The 14,437-nt window shown below is 42.7% G+C and overlaps 1 protein-coding gene across 1 annotated transcript in view; it reads right to left on the minus strand.

Annotated features, from left to right (window-relative positions):
- The window catches only part of LOC120516045 (collagen alpha-1(VI) chain-like), a 137,317-nt gene that overhangs the window by 63,135 nt on the left and 59,745 nt on the right, over window positions 1-14,437 (minus strand). Inside the window, exons 11-16 of the mRNA XM_039737480.1 lie at window positions 13,613-13,657; window positions 10,869-10,895; window positions 9,911-9,937; window positions 8,636-8,680; window positions 7,818-7,871; window positions 5,235-5,297 (exon numbers count right to left, since the gene is read on the minus strand). Of these exons, the coding sequence (XP_039593414.1) occupies window positions 5,235-5,297; window positions 7,818-7,871; window positions 8,636-8,680; window positions 9,911-9,937; window positions 10,869-10,895; window positions 13,613-13,657 (261 nt within the window). The remainder of the gene's footprint in view (window positions 1-5,234; window positions 5,298-7,817; window positions 7,872-8,635; window positions 8,681-9,910; window positions 9,938-10,868; window positions 10,896-13,612; window positions 13,658-14,437) is intronic.

Consider the following 14,437-nt stretch of genomic DNA (forward strand, 5'->3'; position numbering starts at 1 on the left):
TTTCAATGCATTCTAAACAAGTTGTCTCGAGGTCCCTGACTCGGTCCCTGCAGGCCCAACGATTTCTTAATTGAAAGCCACTTCTTGCAGCTCATCATTTCCGACATCCCCATCCCATGGCTGAGTGGCCCAATGCAGACTGTTATTTGCGGACCCTCCTCTCTTTTCTTTCTCTTTACATGTTTTACTGATACAGATGTTGAAGCCTGATGGACACAGTGATGTAGATGGCCTTGAGTCATCTGTTGTCTTAAAAAAAAAATTTCACTAATTAAGAAAACGGCTAAACAAAAAGCAGCAGCTGTGGAGGCTCTCTAGGATGGGACTTTCACACCTGACCTGTCAGCCCCTCACTGGTTTGCTCCTCCAGTTCGGCCAATGCCACGCAGCAGCAGCAATGACACTTGAGGTTGGCGCTCCTGTCTGTTGGTTTAGTGTGGCTGATTGACATCTTGAGCCATGCACTTCATCAAGTGACTGTAGCGAGGTCAGGGGCCACTGCAGTCACTCAGCCATTAACAGGCACACACAGACCAAACAAGATAATCAAGCACCAAAACGATCAAGAACTCTGCAAATGTCTGTGCTGTCTGGCCAAGTTTAGACAGCTTGTTGAAGGCATCAACACAAAGATTAATCCTTAATGCGTGCACAAACATTTCCAGTAGTCATGTCTCTTCATATTTCACACACAGCTCGTCTGTTTTGATTTGGCATTCGCTGTCTCAGCTGTCAGGAGGAGATTAACACCTGGGCTTTGTCTGTCACTCTCGATGATCACACGCAATAAGATTCACACACATGTCAAAGAGTCAGTGACGTCAGAGAGACACACCTGATGCCGTCCTGTCACTCATAAATGTCTTACCCATCGAAGAGTAAGTACAGTAGCCGGTCAGCGGCAGGCCGTGGGTTTAATGCATTGCTGACTACATGACTCAGGAATGATGATGGGACTTGGAATGACTCAGGGGCTTCACATGCCAAGAAGCTGATCATTCATTCTTTCTGGTTATGTCTGTTAGATACTCCTCTTTCTTTCTTTAACAAAAACAGATTTGAGTCAGTAGCTGAAATGAACACATTTTTTAAAAGTCCAAACCAAAATGTGGTGGGATATTGATAGCAACAAGACATCTTTATAATGACTTCCAGGTGCATGAATCAGCAGAGCAGAAGACATAGTGGGTGTGGCTTTATGATAAAGGAAGATGGGGTGTGACCTTATGGTAATTACAGATGGGGTGTGGTCTTACAGTGATTCAGAATGGGGTGTGACTTTGTCATAGTTGAGTACAGGGCGTGACTTTATGATAACAACAGATGGGGCAGGGTCTTATGGTGGGTGGGGTGAGACATTGAGGTAATTACAGGGGGAGTGGCCTTACAATAATTAAGAGAAGGGTGTAACTTTATGATTATTGAGAATGGGTCACAACTCTATGAAAAGAGAGAATGGGGACGTGACATTAATGTAATTAAAGATGGTGTGTGGCCTTACAGTAATTAAGACTGGGGTGTGACTTTGTCATAACTGAGTATGGTGAGTGACCTTATGATAATAACAGAGTGGGTGTGGACTTACAGTAATTACTGATGGGGAGTGGGGCTACAATATTTGAAGACGCAATATAACTTTATTATAACTGAGGTATGATAAGAGAGGATTGTCATATGAATGTATGGTAATTGAAGATGGGGCATGACCTTACAATAATTGAGAATGGGGTGTGACTTTGTCATAGTTGAGTATGGGACATGATGTGGGGGATATGAATTGATGGTAATTGAAGATGGGGCATGACTTTATAGTAATTAAAGATGGGTTGTGATTTATTGTAAATTAAAAATGGGGTGTGACCTTATGGTACTTACAGATATGATGTGGCCTTATGGTAATGAAGGATGGAGGGAGTCTTAACACTATTTGAAGATGGAGTGTAACTTTATGGTAACTGAGAATGGATCACAACTCTATGATCAGAGAAGATGGGGACGTGATTTAATGACATCTAAGGGTTAGAGGTGGTCTTATGATAATTAAAGATGTTACATGACACTATAATATAGAAAATGGCATTGTACTTTATGATAATTGAGGATGAAGTGTGACATTATGGTCATTAAAGATGGGGTGTGGCCTTACAATAATTGACAATGGGGTAAAACTGTCATATATGATTATGGGGGGTGACATTATAGTAATTAAAGATGGTGTAACTTTGTTACTATATGATAACTGGACATGTTATATAAGTTTATAATAAGAGAAGATGGCCTGTGACTTGATGATGATGATGATGATGGTGCATGGCTTAATGATAAGTGCAGGGCCTTACGATAATTGAGGATGATTTGTAACTTTACCATAGTTGGGTACGGAGTGTGACAATGTGACTGATGCAGATGCAGTGTAACTTCATGATAAAGATGATTACATGACTTTATGATAACTGAAGACCGGGTGTGAATTAATTATAATTGCAGATGGAGGCGTGACTATGATCATTGAAGGTAGGATGAGACTCTCTGATCATTATAAAAGAGGCACATCTGTGATAAGAGAGGACGGGGATGCGTCTTTATGACAACTGAGGACGGGATGTGACCTTATGAAAACTGCAGGTGTTAAATTACTTGATAATAATAGGGGGTGGGCTGTGACTTTACGAGGATGGTCCTGCGTGACTTAATGAGAATATCTGAAGATGGGACATGACTTTATGATAGATGAAGACCGTACGTGACTTTGATAACTTCAGATTGGGACCTGATTACAAAAACTGATTTTCTGACAAATGGGGCACATTTATATGATAAGATAGGGCAAAGGTGTGACTTCGTGAGATACAACTTTGTTGTGAAGGTGAGGTGTGAACACTTGTCTGTTGAAAACCTGGACACCTAGTTTATGCTCAGTGGAAATCCAGCATGGCACACCATTGTAGTAATAATAATAATACTAATAACAATTTCCTGGGAGGGCTCTGGTGATGCAGTGGTCACTCATCCCTAAAGACAGGTTGTTAGGTTTGCTGGACACTCTTAACTGGATCTCTGTTTGTGTGCCTTGGCCCTGCTGAGTACTGCGGTTCTTTCCTTCTTTGCATCCAGTGCTGCCAGGATCGACTCCAGCACTACCACCACCCTGAACTATTCTAATGTAAATTACATTAAAACGTGACAGAACATCACATTTGGACTTAGTTGAGTGTAACTGAGGACCTGAGTCTATCTTAACACTGGGCAGAGTACCAGTTCATCACCAGGCCCACTCCCAGACCAGCACATCTTTATGATTTCTACTAGCAGAGGTGTTGGGAGGGGGGATCAAACTACAAATACAGTCACTAACTAAATTCATCAGGGGGAAAAATGTTGGTCCCAAATCAAGTCCCCAAAAATGACTCCTAGGGGCACTTCTCAAAATAAAGCACAGCCGCGATCAAATTTTGGAATGAAATAAAGCCTGTGGCCGTCCCCTGGTGCAAATGGGGAATCTGTGCACAATTTGGCAGAGACAACAGTGTGGTTTGGCCTACACTGGCGCTGCCCGCGGTGGTGGCACTGACTACATTTTGGAATGAAAATACTTCCCAATACAGAAATGGGGAAGCGGCGAACAATTTGGTGGAGAGACGTCCAGCATTGTGGATCTGCACTCCAGACAAGCACACAAACAGCTTAATATATTAGATTTGATTATATGCTACTATCACGTCCTGTTCAGGGTCACAGGGAGCTGGACCCTTTGCTGGTTGCACATTAGACACCAACCCTGGACGGAGAGCCAGTTCATGGGTCCGTCCCCCCCAACCCCACATAAATTGGAATGACCAATTCACATGACCTGCACGTCTCTGGGGGTGTGGCACAAAAACTGCAGTGCCAGACAACAAGCGGGCACAGGGTTCAAACCCAGAATGCTGCATCTGTGAGGCAGCAGCACCGCCGCAACCACCGTCTACAAAACCAAGTTTTCTTTCTTATTAAAGACAGCTGCTTCATGTGCTCTGAGTGATTAAAACAAGCTGAAAGACTGACCGGAGGACACGTCAATGACAAATGGAGTGCGGATAACTGAATTACAGAGCTGCGAGCAGCGCGTAGCAATCCAAAACAAACTGGGGGAACTGGAAGCTTTCAGGCTGCATGCTCCAGATGAGAGGAAATGCTGCACCCTCGCCAGCCAGCCAGATGTCTTCTCTTAATAAATTACAGATGAGATTTCAAAAGCTGGTGACTGTCCACTCCTCCATCCATCCATCCATCCATCTACTTAACGTACATTTCCCTGTATAGGGAGATGAAGTCCTTGCCAGCAGCATTTGCTTCACGGCAGAATCGCTGACAATCTTTCAAATAATTGTTCTGCAGTTGGACAGCACAAAGCAGAAAACTGCCTGCCCGCCATGTTTGTTCAGAATCACAAATGAGCTGTGCCCAATCACTAAAAGCCAAGGTGGCGCAGTGGTAGCGCTGCTGCCTTGCAGTAAGGAGACCTGGGTTCGCTTCTCGAGTCCTCCCTGGGTGGAGTTTGCATGTTCTCCCCATGTCAGCGTGGGTTTCCTCCCACATTCCAAGACATGCAGGTTAGGTGCATTGGTGGTCCTAAATTGTCCTTGGTGTGTGTGTGTGTGTGCCCTGTGGTGGGCTGGCGCCCTGCCCGGGGATTTGTTCCTGCCTTGCTCCCTATGCTGGCTGGGATTGGCTCCAGCAGACCCCCGTGACCCTGTGTTAGGATATAGTAGGTTGGGTAATGACTGACTGACTGACAATCACTAGCAACTGTTGTTACACCGGCAAAAACGCCATTTCTTCATTTTAAACTTAGCTAATGGAGCTAATCCTTTTTGCCCTTATTTTGTCTTTTCTCATTGTTCTACCTGTTTAATCTTCTTCGTGCATTAAGATTCTTTATTGACCTTGTTTTTAAGCTTTTCTTTAAGGATATTTTTTTGTAGATTTGAGACATTTAAAGTCGATATTTTAAACTTGGAAGTGCTGACTTCCATTAGGACCAGTACAGGTGTTGAAACCTGCGTGCTGACTTTGGGGTCAGGCTGCCTGGGGGGTGAAGCCTGCTTTTGGGTTTCATCCCAAGTGAGTGCTGGTTTGGCTAAGGATATTTTGAGATGCGCTCCCCTATTTTGTCCCTTTTTTGCCACAAGTCTATTAATTATGATAGCCTGATGTGTGTTAGAGGATAACAGATTTGAACAGGAAGCACTTACCTTCTGTCCTTTCAGTCCAAATGAGCCTTGGTCTCCTTTTTGACCCGCAGTGCCAGGATCTCCCTAAAGACAACAAAATCAGATTAACCTCCTTAGCTTCAAAAAATAATCCTGAATATTTCTATGCGTTTTGACACTTTAAGGCAGGGGTGTTGAACTCCATGCCTGGAGGGCCACAGTGGCTGGAGGTTTTCATTCTAACCCTTTCCCTAATCAGTGACCCATTTTCCCCTTCATCTTAATAGCCCCGTTTTTAATTATCCAGTCCTCTGAATCGGTTCTTTTCTTCATTAAATTGCAGCCAAAGAGAAATGAGACGTGAAACAAGCCAACAGATGGCCATCTACATTGGGGCTTCAAATTCCAACCAGTATTACTCCAACCAATTTCTTAATGAGAAGCTGGTTCTTGCTGTTAATTAAGCCCGTTAATTAATTCCACAGCTTGTTGCTGCTCTCATTCTGCCATAGCAGACATTTCCAAATCTGTTGATTTTTCTGTATTTTCTAAGAACACCGTCAAAATGTTTTGGTGACCTGAGAGGTCAGCCTTACTGAGCCCTTCCTTTATTTTCAGAAGATTGTGTGATGGGCACAGGCGAGCTGGTCATGTGGAGGCTTGTTGTGTATCTCATTATTGTTTGGCTTCTAATTAAGGAAAAAGAGAGAACTTAGGGGCCTGAGTCAAGTTCATTAAAATGAAGCTAATTAGCAGCAAACAGAGGTCACTAAATAAGAAGATGGTTAGAATGAAATCCTGCAGCCGCTGTGGCCATCCAGGAATGGAGTTCGACAGCCCGGCTCTAAGGTAACTCATTAGTATTCAACCAAAAAATACAAAGCCACGTAAATGAGAAGCTGTAAAGACAATTTTAGAACAAAGTAAAATAGAACCATTAGTTGAATCAAGTGATAGTGATAATGGAAGTTCGGTTAGGAAGGGAGGTGATGATCAGCAGGATGGTTTTATGCCAGGAAAGAACACCACAGATGTGATGTTTGCTCTGAGGGTTTTGGTGGAGAAGTTTAGAGAAGGTCAGAAGGAGTTGCATTGTGTCTTTGTGGACCTGAAGAAAGCAAATGACAGGGGGCCTCGAGAGGAGCTGTGGTATTGTATGGTGAAGTCGAGAATGGCAGAGAAGTACGTGAGAGTGGTACAGGATATGTATGAGAGGAGTGTGATCGTAGTGAGGTGGAGTAACGGAGGTGGGATGACATCAGGAATCGGCTCTGAGCCCTTCTCTCCAATGGTGATGGACAGGCAGACAGACGAGATTAGACAGGAGTCCCCGTGGACTGTGATGTCTGCTGATGACATTGAGATCTAAAGAGATAGTAGGGAGCAGGTTGATGAGACCCTGGAGAGGTGGAGATATCAGAGGAGAGGAGAGGAATGAAGGTCAGTAGGACCACCAAAACAGAATACATGTGTGTGAATGAGATGGAGGTCAGTGGAGTGGTGAGGATGAGGGAGTGGAGTTGGTGAAGGTGGATGAGTTTTAATACTTGGGATCAACAGTACAGAGTAATGAGGATTGTGGAAGAGAAGTGAAGAAGAGAGTGCAGGCAGGGTGGTGAAGAGTGTCAGGAGTGAATCGAGACAGACGGATATCAGCAAGAGTGAATGGCAAGGTCTACAGGATGGTAGTGAGACCAGCTGTGTTATATGGGCTGGAGTCGGTGGCACAGGAGACAGAGCTGGAGGTGGCAGAGTTAAAGATGATAAGATTTGCATTGGGTGTGACGAGGATGGACAGGATTAGAAATGAGGACATTAGAGGGTCAGCTCAGGTGGGACGGTGGGGAGACAAAGTCAGAGAGACGAGATGGCGTTGGTTTGGAGAGATGCTGGGTATATTGGGAGAAGGATTTTAAAGACAGAGCTGCCAGGTGAGAGGAACAAAGGAAGGCCTAAGAGAAGGTTTATGGATGTGGTGAGAGAGGACATGCAAGTGATGGGGGTCACAGAACAAGATGCAGAAGACAGGACGATATGGAAGAAGATGATCTGCTGTGGCGAACCCTAACAGGAGGAGCGGAAAGAAGAAGAAGAGCTGAATCAAGAGATAGTGATGACAATATGAATTGGCCATCAGATGTTGACATGGATAATGAAATTGATGCTGATATATGGTACTGTATGACCGCTAAGATATGCTTGCTGAATTTGTTCATGTGAAGCTTCAGCAGGGTGCAGGTAGTTGTGTGGCCAAAAGGCTGTGATCAAGTGGAAGGTCAAGAAAGCTGTTCGCCTCCTAAGCACAGTTCACAAGGCAGCAACTGTTGTTCGTGTCGGGGAAACGTGGAAGCCACTAGCAATATGGGATGTGTTATTTATACAGCAAGCAGCAAAAGATATACTGTAGGAAAATACTGGCTAGAAAGAAAGGTGGAAGTTGGGAGGCCAAAAGAAAACCTCCATGAGGAGTTCATCGAGGCCTGGAGACCATCCCTTGGTCAGTTCTGGCAAACAACTGTACAAGTCAGGAAAGCTAAGCAAGACGCAATCCAAGCCCAAGGGAAATTTACGCAGAGATTTAGGGTCCATGAGAACTTTAGCAGCCACTACTTTCTGTAAACTTACGTCTGGTCCTTCATCTCCTTTACAGCCTGGTAAGCCCCGCACTCCTAGTTCACCCTAAAAAAAAACATGAAACACACAATAAGAGAGTTTAAAGAGGAGTTTCTAAAATAACAAGAGAGTGTTTCTGTAAAGCACAGAGATTAAAGTAACACTTAAGTTTCTAGCTCGAATTTGAAGTCAGGTTAAAACATGTACTGTACAACTTATACATGTGAAGAGTAAAAACAAACCCCAATGTCACTGGGACACTGATACAAACTTGTTAAGGGCAGATTCTGGACAAATGTTACAAAATTTCTCTTCACGCAAAGAACCCCAGACACATGGAATAAGTAGTGTGGTGGACAGCAGGACCTTCAGATCTCAACTTAATGTTACTTTAGATAATGAACAGGCTTGTGTTGGGCCGCATGACCTCTTCTCATTCCACATCACTACATCCACGGCCTACGCAAACTCAAAAGTATAAATATAAAATTCACTCGACTCTATTAGCAGACAACTTAGCAGGTAATCTGAGGGTCTTTTTTCTGGACCTTCCCAGTACAGAGCATGAGAGCAAACCAATCATGATGAATAGTGCAGGTCAGTGGGCACCTACTTGGCAGAGTGGGATAGCCTGCCCATTGAATGAGGAGACATGACGTCTTTTCCTTCCAAGGGGCTGCTTCAGAGTTTGGGAATGTGGTCGGAAGGAGGGATGTATATAAGGCCAAAAAAAGAGGGGACAGGATCATCAAGGTATCAAATTTTTGATGCCAAGCTTAAAAAGAACTTCGCCTTCTTGTTAATCAGAGTGTCAGAAATGCTATACATACCATGGCTCCAGGTCTGCCGTCAATCCCAGCGACTCCTTTATCTCCCTGAAAAAGACAAAAAAAAAAAAAGTGAAAAAACTCAGATAGGAATCAAATAACTTGTGTGCTTCTTTACATCAGACAACATAAACAATGGAAGAGCTCATTATGCACTTAGGACAAAGATAGATAGATAGATAGATAGATAGATATGAAAGGCACTATATAATAGATAAATAGATAGACAGATAGATATGAAAGGCACTATATAATAGATAGATAGATAGATAAATAGATAGATATGAAAGGTACTATATAATAGATAAATAAATAGATAGATAGATAGATAGATATGAAAGGCACTATGAGATAGATAGATAGATAGATAGATAGATAGATAGATAGATAGATAGATATGAAAGGCACTTTATGATAGATAGATAGATAGATAGATAGATAGATAGATAGATAGATAGATAGATAGATAGATAGATATGAAAGGCACTTTATGATAGATAGATAGATAGATAGATAGATAGATAGATAGATAGATAGATAGATAGATAGATAGATAGATAGATAGATTTGGCTTTTTAGCAGAAGCTTCACAAATGAATAAATACATAAATATTATTGTACTAGTTGTGATACCCATCTAAGATAATAAGTCAGTAATCAACGTAGACTTCAACAATTGCAGTGCACCATCTATTAGAATGTATTTTGTAATGCGTGTTTTAATAAAATGCATTGCATTTGTCATTCCAACAGAGGGTGCTTCACAAACATTTGTAGTAATAAAATGCATTACTTTAAATGTTAGTGATGTTCTACTCCTGCTGAAATGACTAATGCACTGCGTATGCCTCTGTTATGTGCCATTTGAAATGGGGTTGACAATGTAGAAAATACCAAATGAATTCACACAAAACGTGATCATGACAGTATGGGGCAAGAAGATAACTTATAACTGTGGGTCTACAGGAAAACAGTCTGCGCAATTAACGCTGATGGATTTTATGTTTTAAGAGAGGTCATCACAACACCTTCTCATGGCAAAGCATCTGGTAAACAAGTGCAGGCTGACCTTGTGTGTGGGCAAAAGCAGAAAGAACTCTAAAATTGAAAACTGCACCACAATGCATGTCATTAGTGAGCCAACATTTTCTGTTTGCAGTTGTTTGCAGTTACTTCTAAGCTAAACTAACAGTATATGGCACATGAAATACAATTCCACACCACCTAGAAGGAATAAAATAAGTGTAATAACATTGGAGGGTCTGTTGCTGCACTCACCTTTTGTCCAGGTGCTCCCCTTGAACCCTATGAGGAAAAAAGGGAGATTAATATGGACATCTTCAAATAACAAAGCTAAAAGACTACACATAGTTGTGTACTGTGGCACAGGTTATGGTGGCTGCCTCATACAGCAACTCAAGGGGACACTGGCTTCAGTGTCCAGTCTGGTCACTTCACTGTGTGAAGGTTTCATGCACTCCACATGCCCATATTTGTTTTCTCCAAGGTCAGGGGTTCCCAAGTCCAGTCCTGGGGTACCACCTTGGCTGCAGGCTTTCATTCCAGCCAGTTTCACAAATCAGTGGGTCACTCTTCTGTCCCCTCAATCTCACTGTTTAGATGCCTTTATTCTTTTCTTATTTGCATTTCGAAGAAGTCTGGTTTTCTTTCTTTTACCATTTTTACTGCATTTCACCTTATTTATGTGTTTTTGTTCCTTAAATTCAGTCTGTGAGGAGCAGTGCAGACACGGGTACAAGTGACACTGCATGTTAAGGCAGAGCTGCCACTTCAATTTTCTGTTTGCTTGTGTGCTAATTAGTAATAAAAGGCCTAACTAAGTGGTCCCCAAGTTCTGTCTTGCGGACCACTTTAACTGCAGATGTTCATTCTGACCACCTTCTGCTTTTAGCTGGACCCCTGGCTTTAATACACAAGCTCTTATTTCTTAGTTTCTGCCTTTGTTGTGTCAATCCAGAAATTACAAAATGTGTTCAGGTGTGACATGAATTTTTGTTCTTTTTCTTGCTTCATAAGATTTATGCCTTTTCTAATTAATTAGCTCAAAAGTGCAGAAGAAGTCGTTTCTCTTTAGTGTTAGTACTTCTGTAGACATTGGGTGTGGATTTTGAAGAAGCTTCTGCAAACTGACCTTCTTCTTATTTTGTGGTATGGAAACATTCTGTTTCAAATTTTACCAAATGGAGATCATACATCAAATAATAAAAATGCGTACCCGGATGCCAGGAGACCCTTTGTTACCCTGTAAGAAAAACAGAAACACACAATTATGTAGAATGACTATAAAACAATCTCTGCTGTTCCACTGTCCCATCTTCTCACCCCTCCAGAGGCTGGTGAACAAGCGATGAAAGACCACCCAAATACAAAGAAATATTGATCTTTGCAGGAAATTTGAGTTAACGCAAGATGAAGCCCCCCTGTCGGTTTACGTCAGTGGAGATGTATCATGAGATGCTTGAATCCTCAACAGCATTATACAAACCGGATTCCAAAAAAGTTGGGACACTAAACAAATTGTGAATAAAAACTGAATGCAATGATGTGGAGATGGCAAATGTCAATATTTTATTTGTAATAGAACGTAGATGACAGATCAGACGTTTAATCCGAGTAAATGTATCATTTTAAAGGAAAAATATGTTGATTCAAAATTTCACGGTGTCAACAAATCCCAAAAAAGTTGGGACAAGTAGCAATAAGAGGCTGGAAAAAGTAAATTTGAGCATAACGAAGAGCTGGAAGACCAATTAACACTTATTAGGTCAATTGGCAACATGATTGGGTATAAAAAGAGCTTCTCAGAGTGGCAGTGTCTCTCAGAAGCCAAGATGGGTAGAAGATCACCAATTCCCACAATGTTGCGCAGAAAGATAGTGGAGCAATATCAGAAAGGTGTTACCCAGCGAAAAATTGCAAAGACTTTGCATCTATCATCATCAACTGTGCATAACATCATCCGAAGATTCAGAGAATCTGGAACAATCTCTGTGCGTAAGGGTCAAGGCCGTAAAACCATACTGGATGCCCGTGATCTCCGGGCCCTTAAGCGACACTGCACCACAAACAGGAATGCTACTGTAAAGGAAATCACAGAATGGGCTCAGGAATACTTCCAGAAACCATTGTCAGTGAACACAATCCACCGTGCCATCCCGTTGCCAGCTGAAACTCTACAGTGCAAAGAAGAAGCCATTTCTAAGCAAGATCCACAAGCTCAGGCGTTGTCACTGGGCCAGGGATCATTTAAAATGGAGTGTGGCAAAATGGAAGACTGTTCTGTGGTCAGGCGAGTCACGATTCAAGTTCTTTTTGGAAATCTGGGACGCCATGTCATCCGGACCAAAGAGGACAAGGACAACCCAAGTTGTTATCAACGCTCAGTTCAGAAGCCTGCATCTCTGATGGTATGGGGTTGCATGAGTGCGTGTGGCATGGGCAGCTTGCATGTCTGGAAAGGCACCATCAATGCAGAAAAATATATTCAGGTTCTAGAACAACATATGCTCCCATCCAGACGTCATCTCTTTCATGCATTTTTCAACAAGATAATGCCAGACCACATTCTGCATCAATCACAACATCATGGCTGCGTAGGAGAAGGATCCGGGTACTGAAATGGCCAGTCTGCAGTCCAGATCTTTCACCTATAGAGAACATTTGGCGCATCATAAAGAGGAAGGTGCGACAAAGAAGGCCCAAGACGATTGAACAGTTAGAGGCCTGTATTAGACAAGAATGGGAGAGCATTCCTATTTCTAAACTTGAGAAACTGGTCTCCTCGGTCCCCAGACGTCTGTTGAGTGTTGTAAGAAGAAGGGGAGATGCCACACAGTGGTGAAAATGGCCTTGTCCCAACTTTTTGGGATTTGTTGAAATTCTGAATCAACATATTTTTCCCTTAAAATGATACATTTTCTCAGTTTAAACTTTTGTTCCGTGATTGATGTTCTATTCTGAATAAAATATTAGAAGTTGGCACCTCCACATCATTGCATTCAGTTTTTATTCACGATTTGTATAGTGTCCCAACTTTTTTGGAATCCGGTTTGTAGAAAATTCACCGATATCAGCACCAGCGAACGTGCAATGAGGTATGGCGACTGGGGGAATATTTAGAACAAAGTTAAAGAAGCAAATAGGCAAATAAATAAATGTATTGTGAAATGTGATGATAAATAAATAAGAAGAAAATGACACGTATGGATAAATACTTAAATGCATTATGATAAACAGTATATGTATTGCTGCGGTGGGCTGGCCTCCTGCCCGGGGTTTGTTTCCTGCCTTGCGCCCTGTGCTGGCTGGGATTGGCTCCAACAGACCCCCATGACCCTGTAGTTAGGATATAGCAGGTTGGATGATGGATGAATGAGTATTGTGCTTCTTTTTTATTTATTTCAGTCACATGTCGCACGCAACATGAAATCTGCCTGGAAATGCAGAGCTCATTTTCACCCATTAAAGCTGAGAGGGCGGGCTCTAGCCAGTACTGTATTTTGATTGGTGAATTGTCAGTAGAGTGACAGTAGACACATTAGATGATGAATTCTGAACTTGTTGAACTGAAGCGGACACTTCGCGCAGTAATTGTGGGCAACTCATTTCCACCACAGACGAGCACAGCCACGACTTTGAGTGTACACCTTGCTTGTCCTGTTGCTCATAGTCCTCGGAGTTAGTCAGCCAGTCACTACGCCCTCGTATGATCCAGGATCTCCTTCTCTTTGATTCTGTTCAATCCTGGGATGGTCCTGTTTGAACATTATCTACTTACGAAGATTGAACAAGTACATCTTGCAACAGATTGGTTTCCAAGTAAAGTCTGAGTTTCTCTGTAAGAAGGCTGGTCATTTTGTGTTAGACAGTGACATTTTTAATGTTGTGTATTTAAACATATGTGGGTGACTCTGCAGTGAGGATAGGACATTAAGATGTATGGGTTGTGGAAGGGCTTACCTTTTCTCCTCGATGTCCAGGTGGGCCGTGATCACCTTTCTTTCCCTGTAAATAAAAGAGGAAAAAGAAGATGATTTGCTACCCTTCACGGGGCTAAATTGCCCTCCACTGCCTAGTCATTGTGCCCCCCTAATCACCCTGTGTCTCTAATTGTCTCCCTCTTACCACTTCACCACCTAATAGCTAATGTGTGGTGAGTGTACTGGCACAAAAATGGCTGCCGTTGCAACATTCAGGTGAGTGCTGAAGTGGCACCTCACTTAGTATGTAAAGTGCTTTGAGAGGTGAGAAACACTCTACATACAGTAAAAGTGGGGAATGATTATTATCATAATGAGGAGCTCTCAGGATCTGCAGACCTCTCCTGTCCATGTACTGCAGGTGCTGTCACGTCAGGTGCTTTGTGTTGTCACTTTGGATTGCACTGAGATATTCTTTCATTCATTTCTTTCCCTTGTGGCCTTGGGCTCTGTCTTTTATTCCTCCTTATATTTTCAGTACCCACTCCCATCATGTGACTACAGGCACTGACAAGATGGACAGGGAAAAAGGAAGGGGCTAAGGGTGGAGCTCAATATAAGCAGTGGGAAGAGTCCAATGCAGAATAAGGCAGGGAGTCGGGAAGAACCTGATGCAGGTAGTGGAAGAAGCTAAGCAGGAAGAACATTGAAGGAGAAGGAGCTAAAGGTGGAGCCTAATACAGACAGTGGGAGGAGCTGAGGTGGAGTCCAGTACAGGCAAAAGAAACAATATGGGCAGAATCCGAAGATAGAGAAACTGGAGGTAAGGATGAAGAAGGAGGGTCTTAGGGTGGAGGCAGGTGGG

Source organism: Polypterus senegalus, chromosome 15 (genome assembly GCF_016835505.1).
Source record: "Polypterus senegalus isolate Bchr_013 chromosome 15, ASM1683550v1, whole genome shotgun sequence".
Classification (NCBI taxonomy): Eukaryota; Metazoa; Chordata; class Cladistia; order Polypteriformes; family Polypteridae; genus Polypterus; species Polypterus senegalus.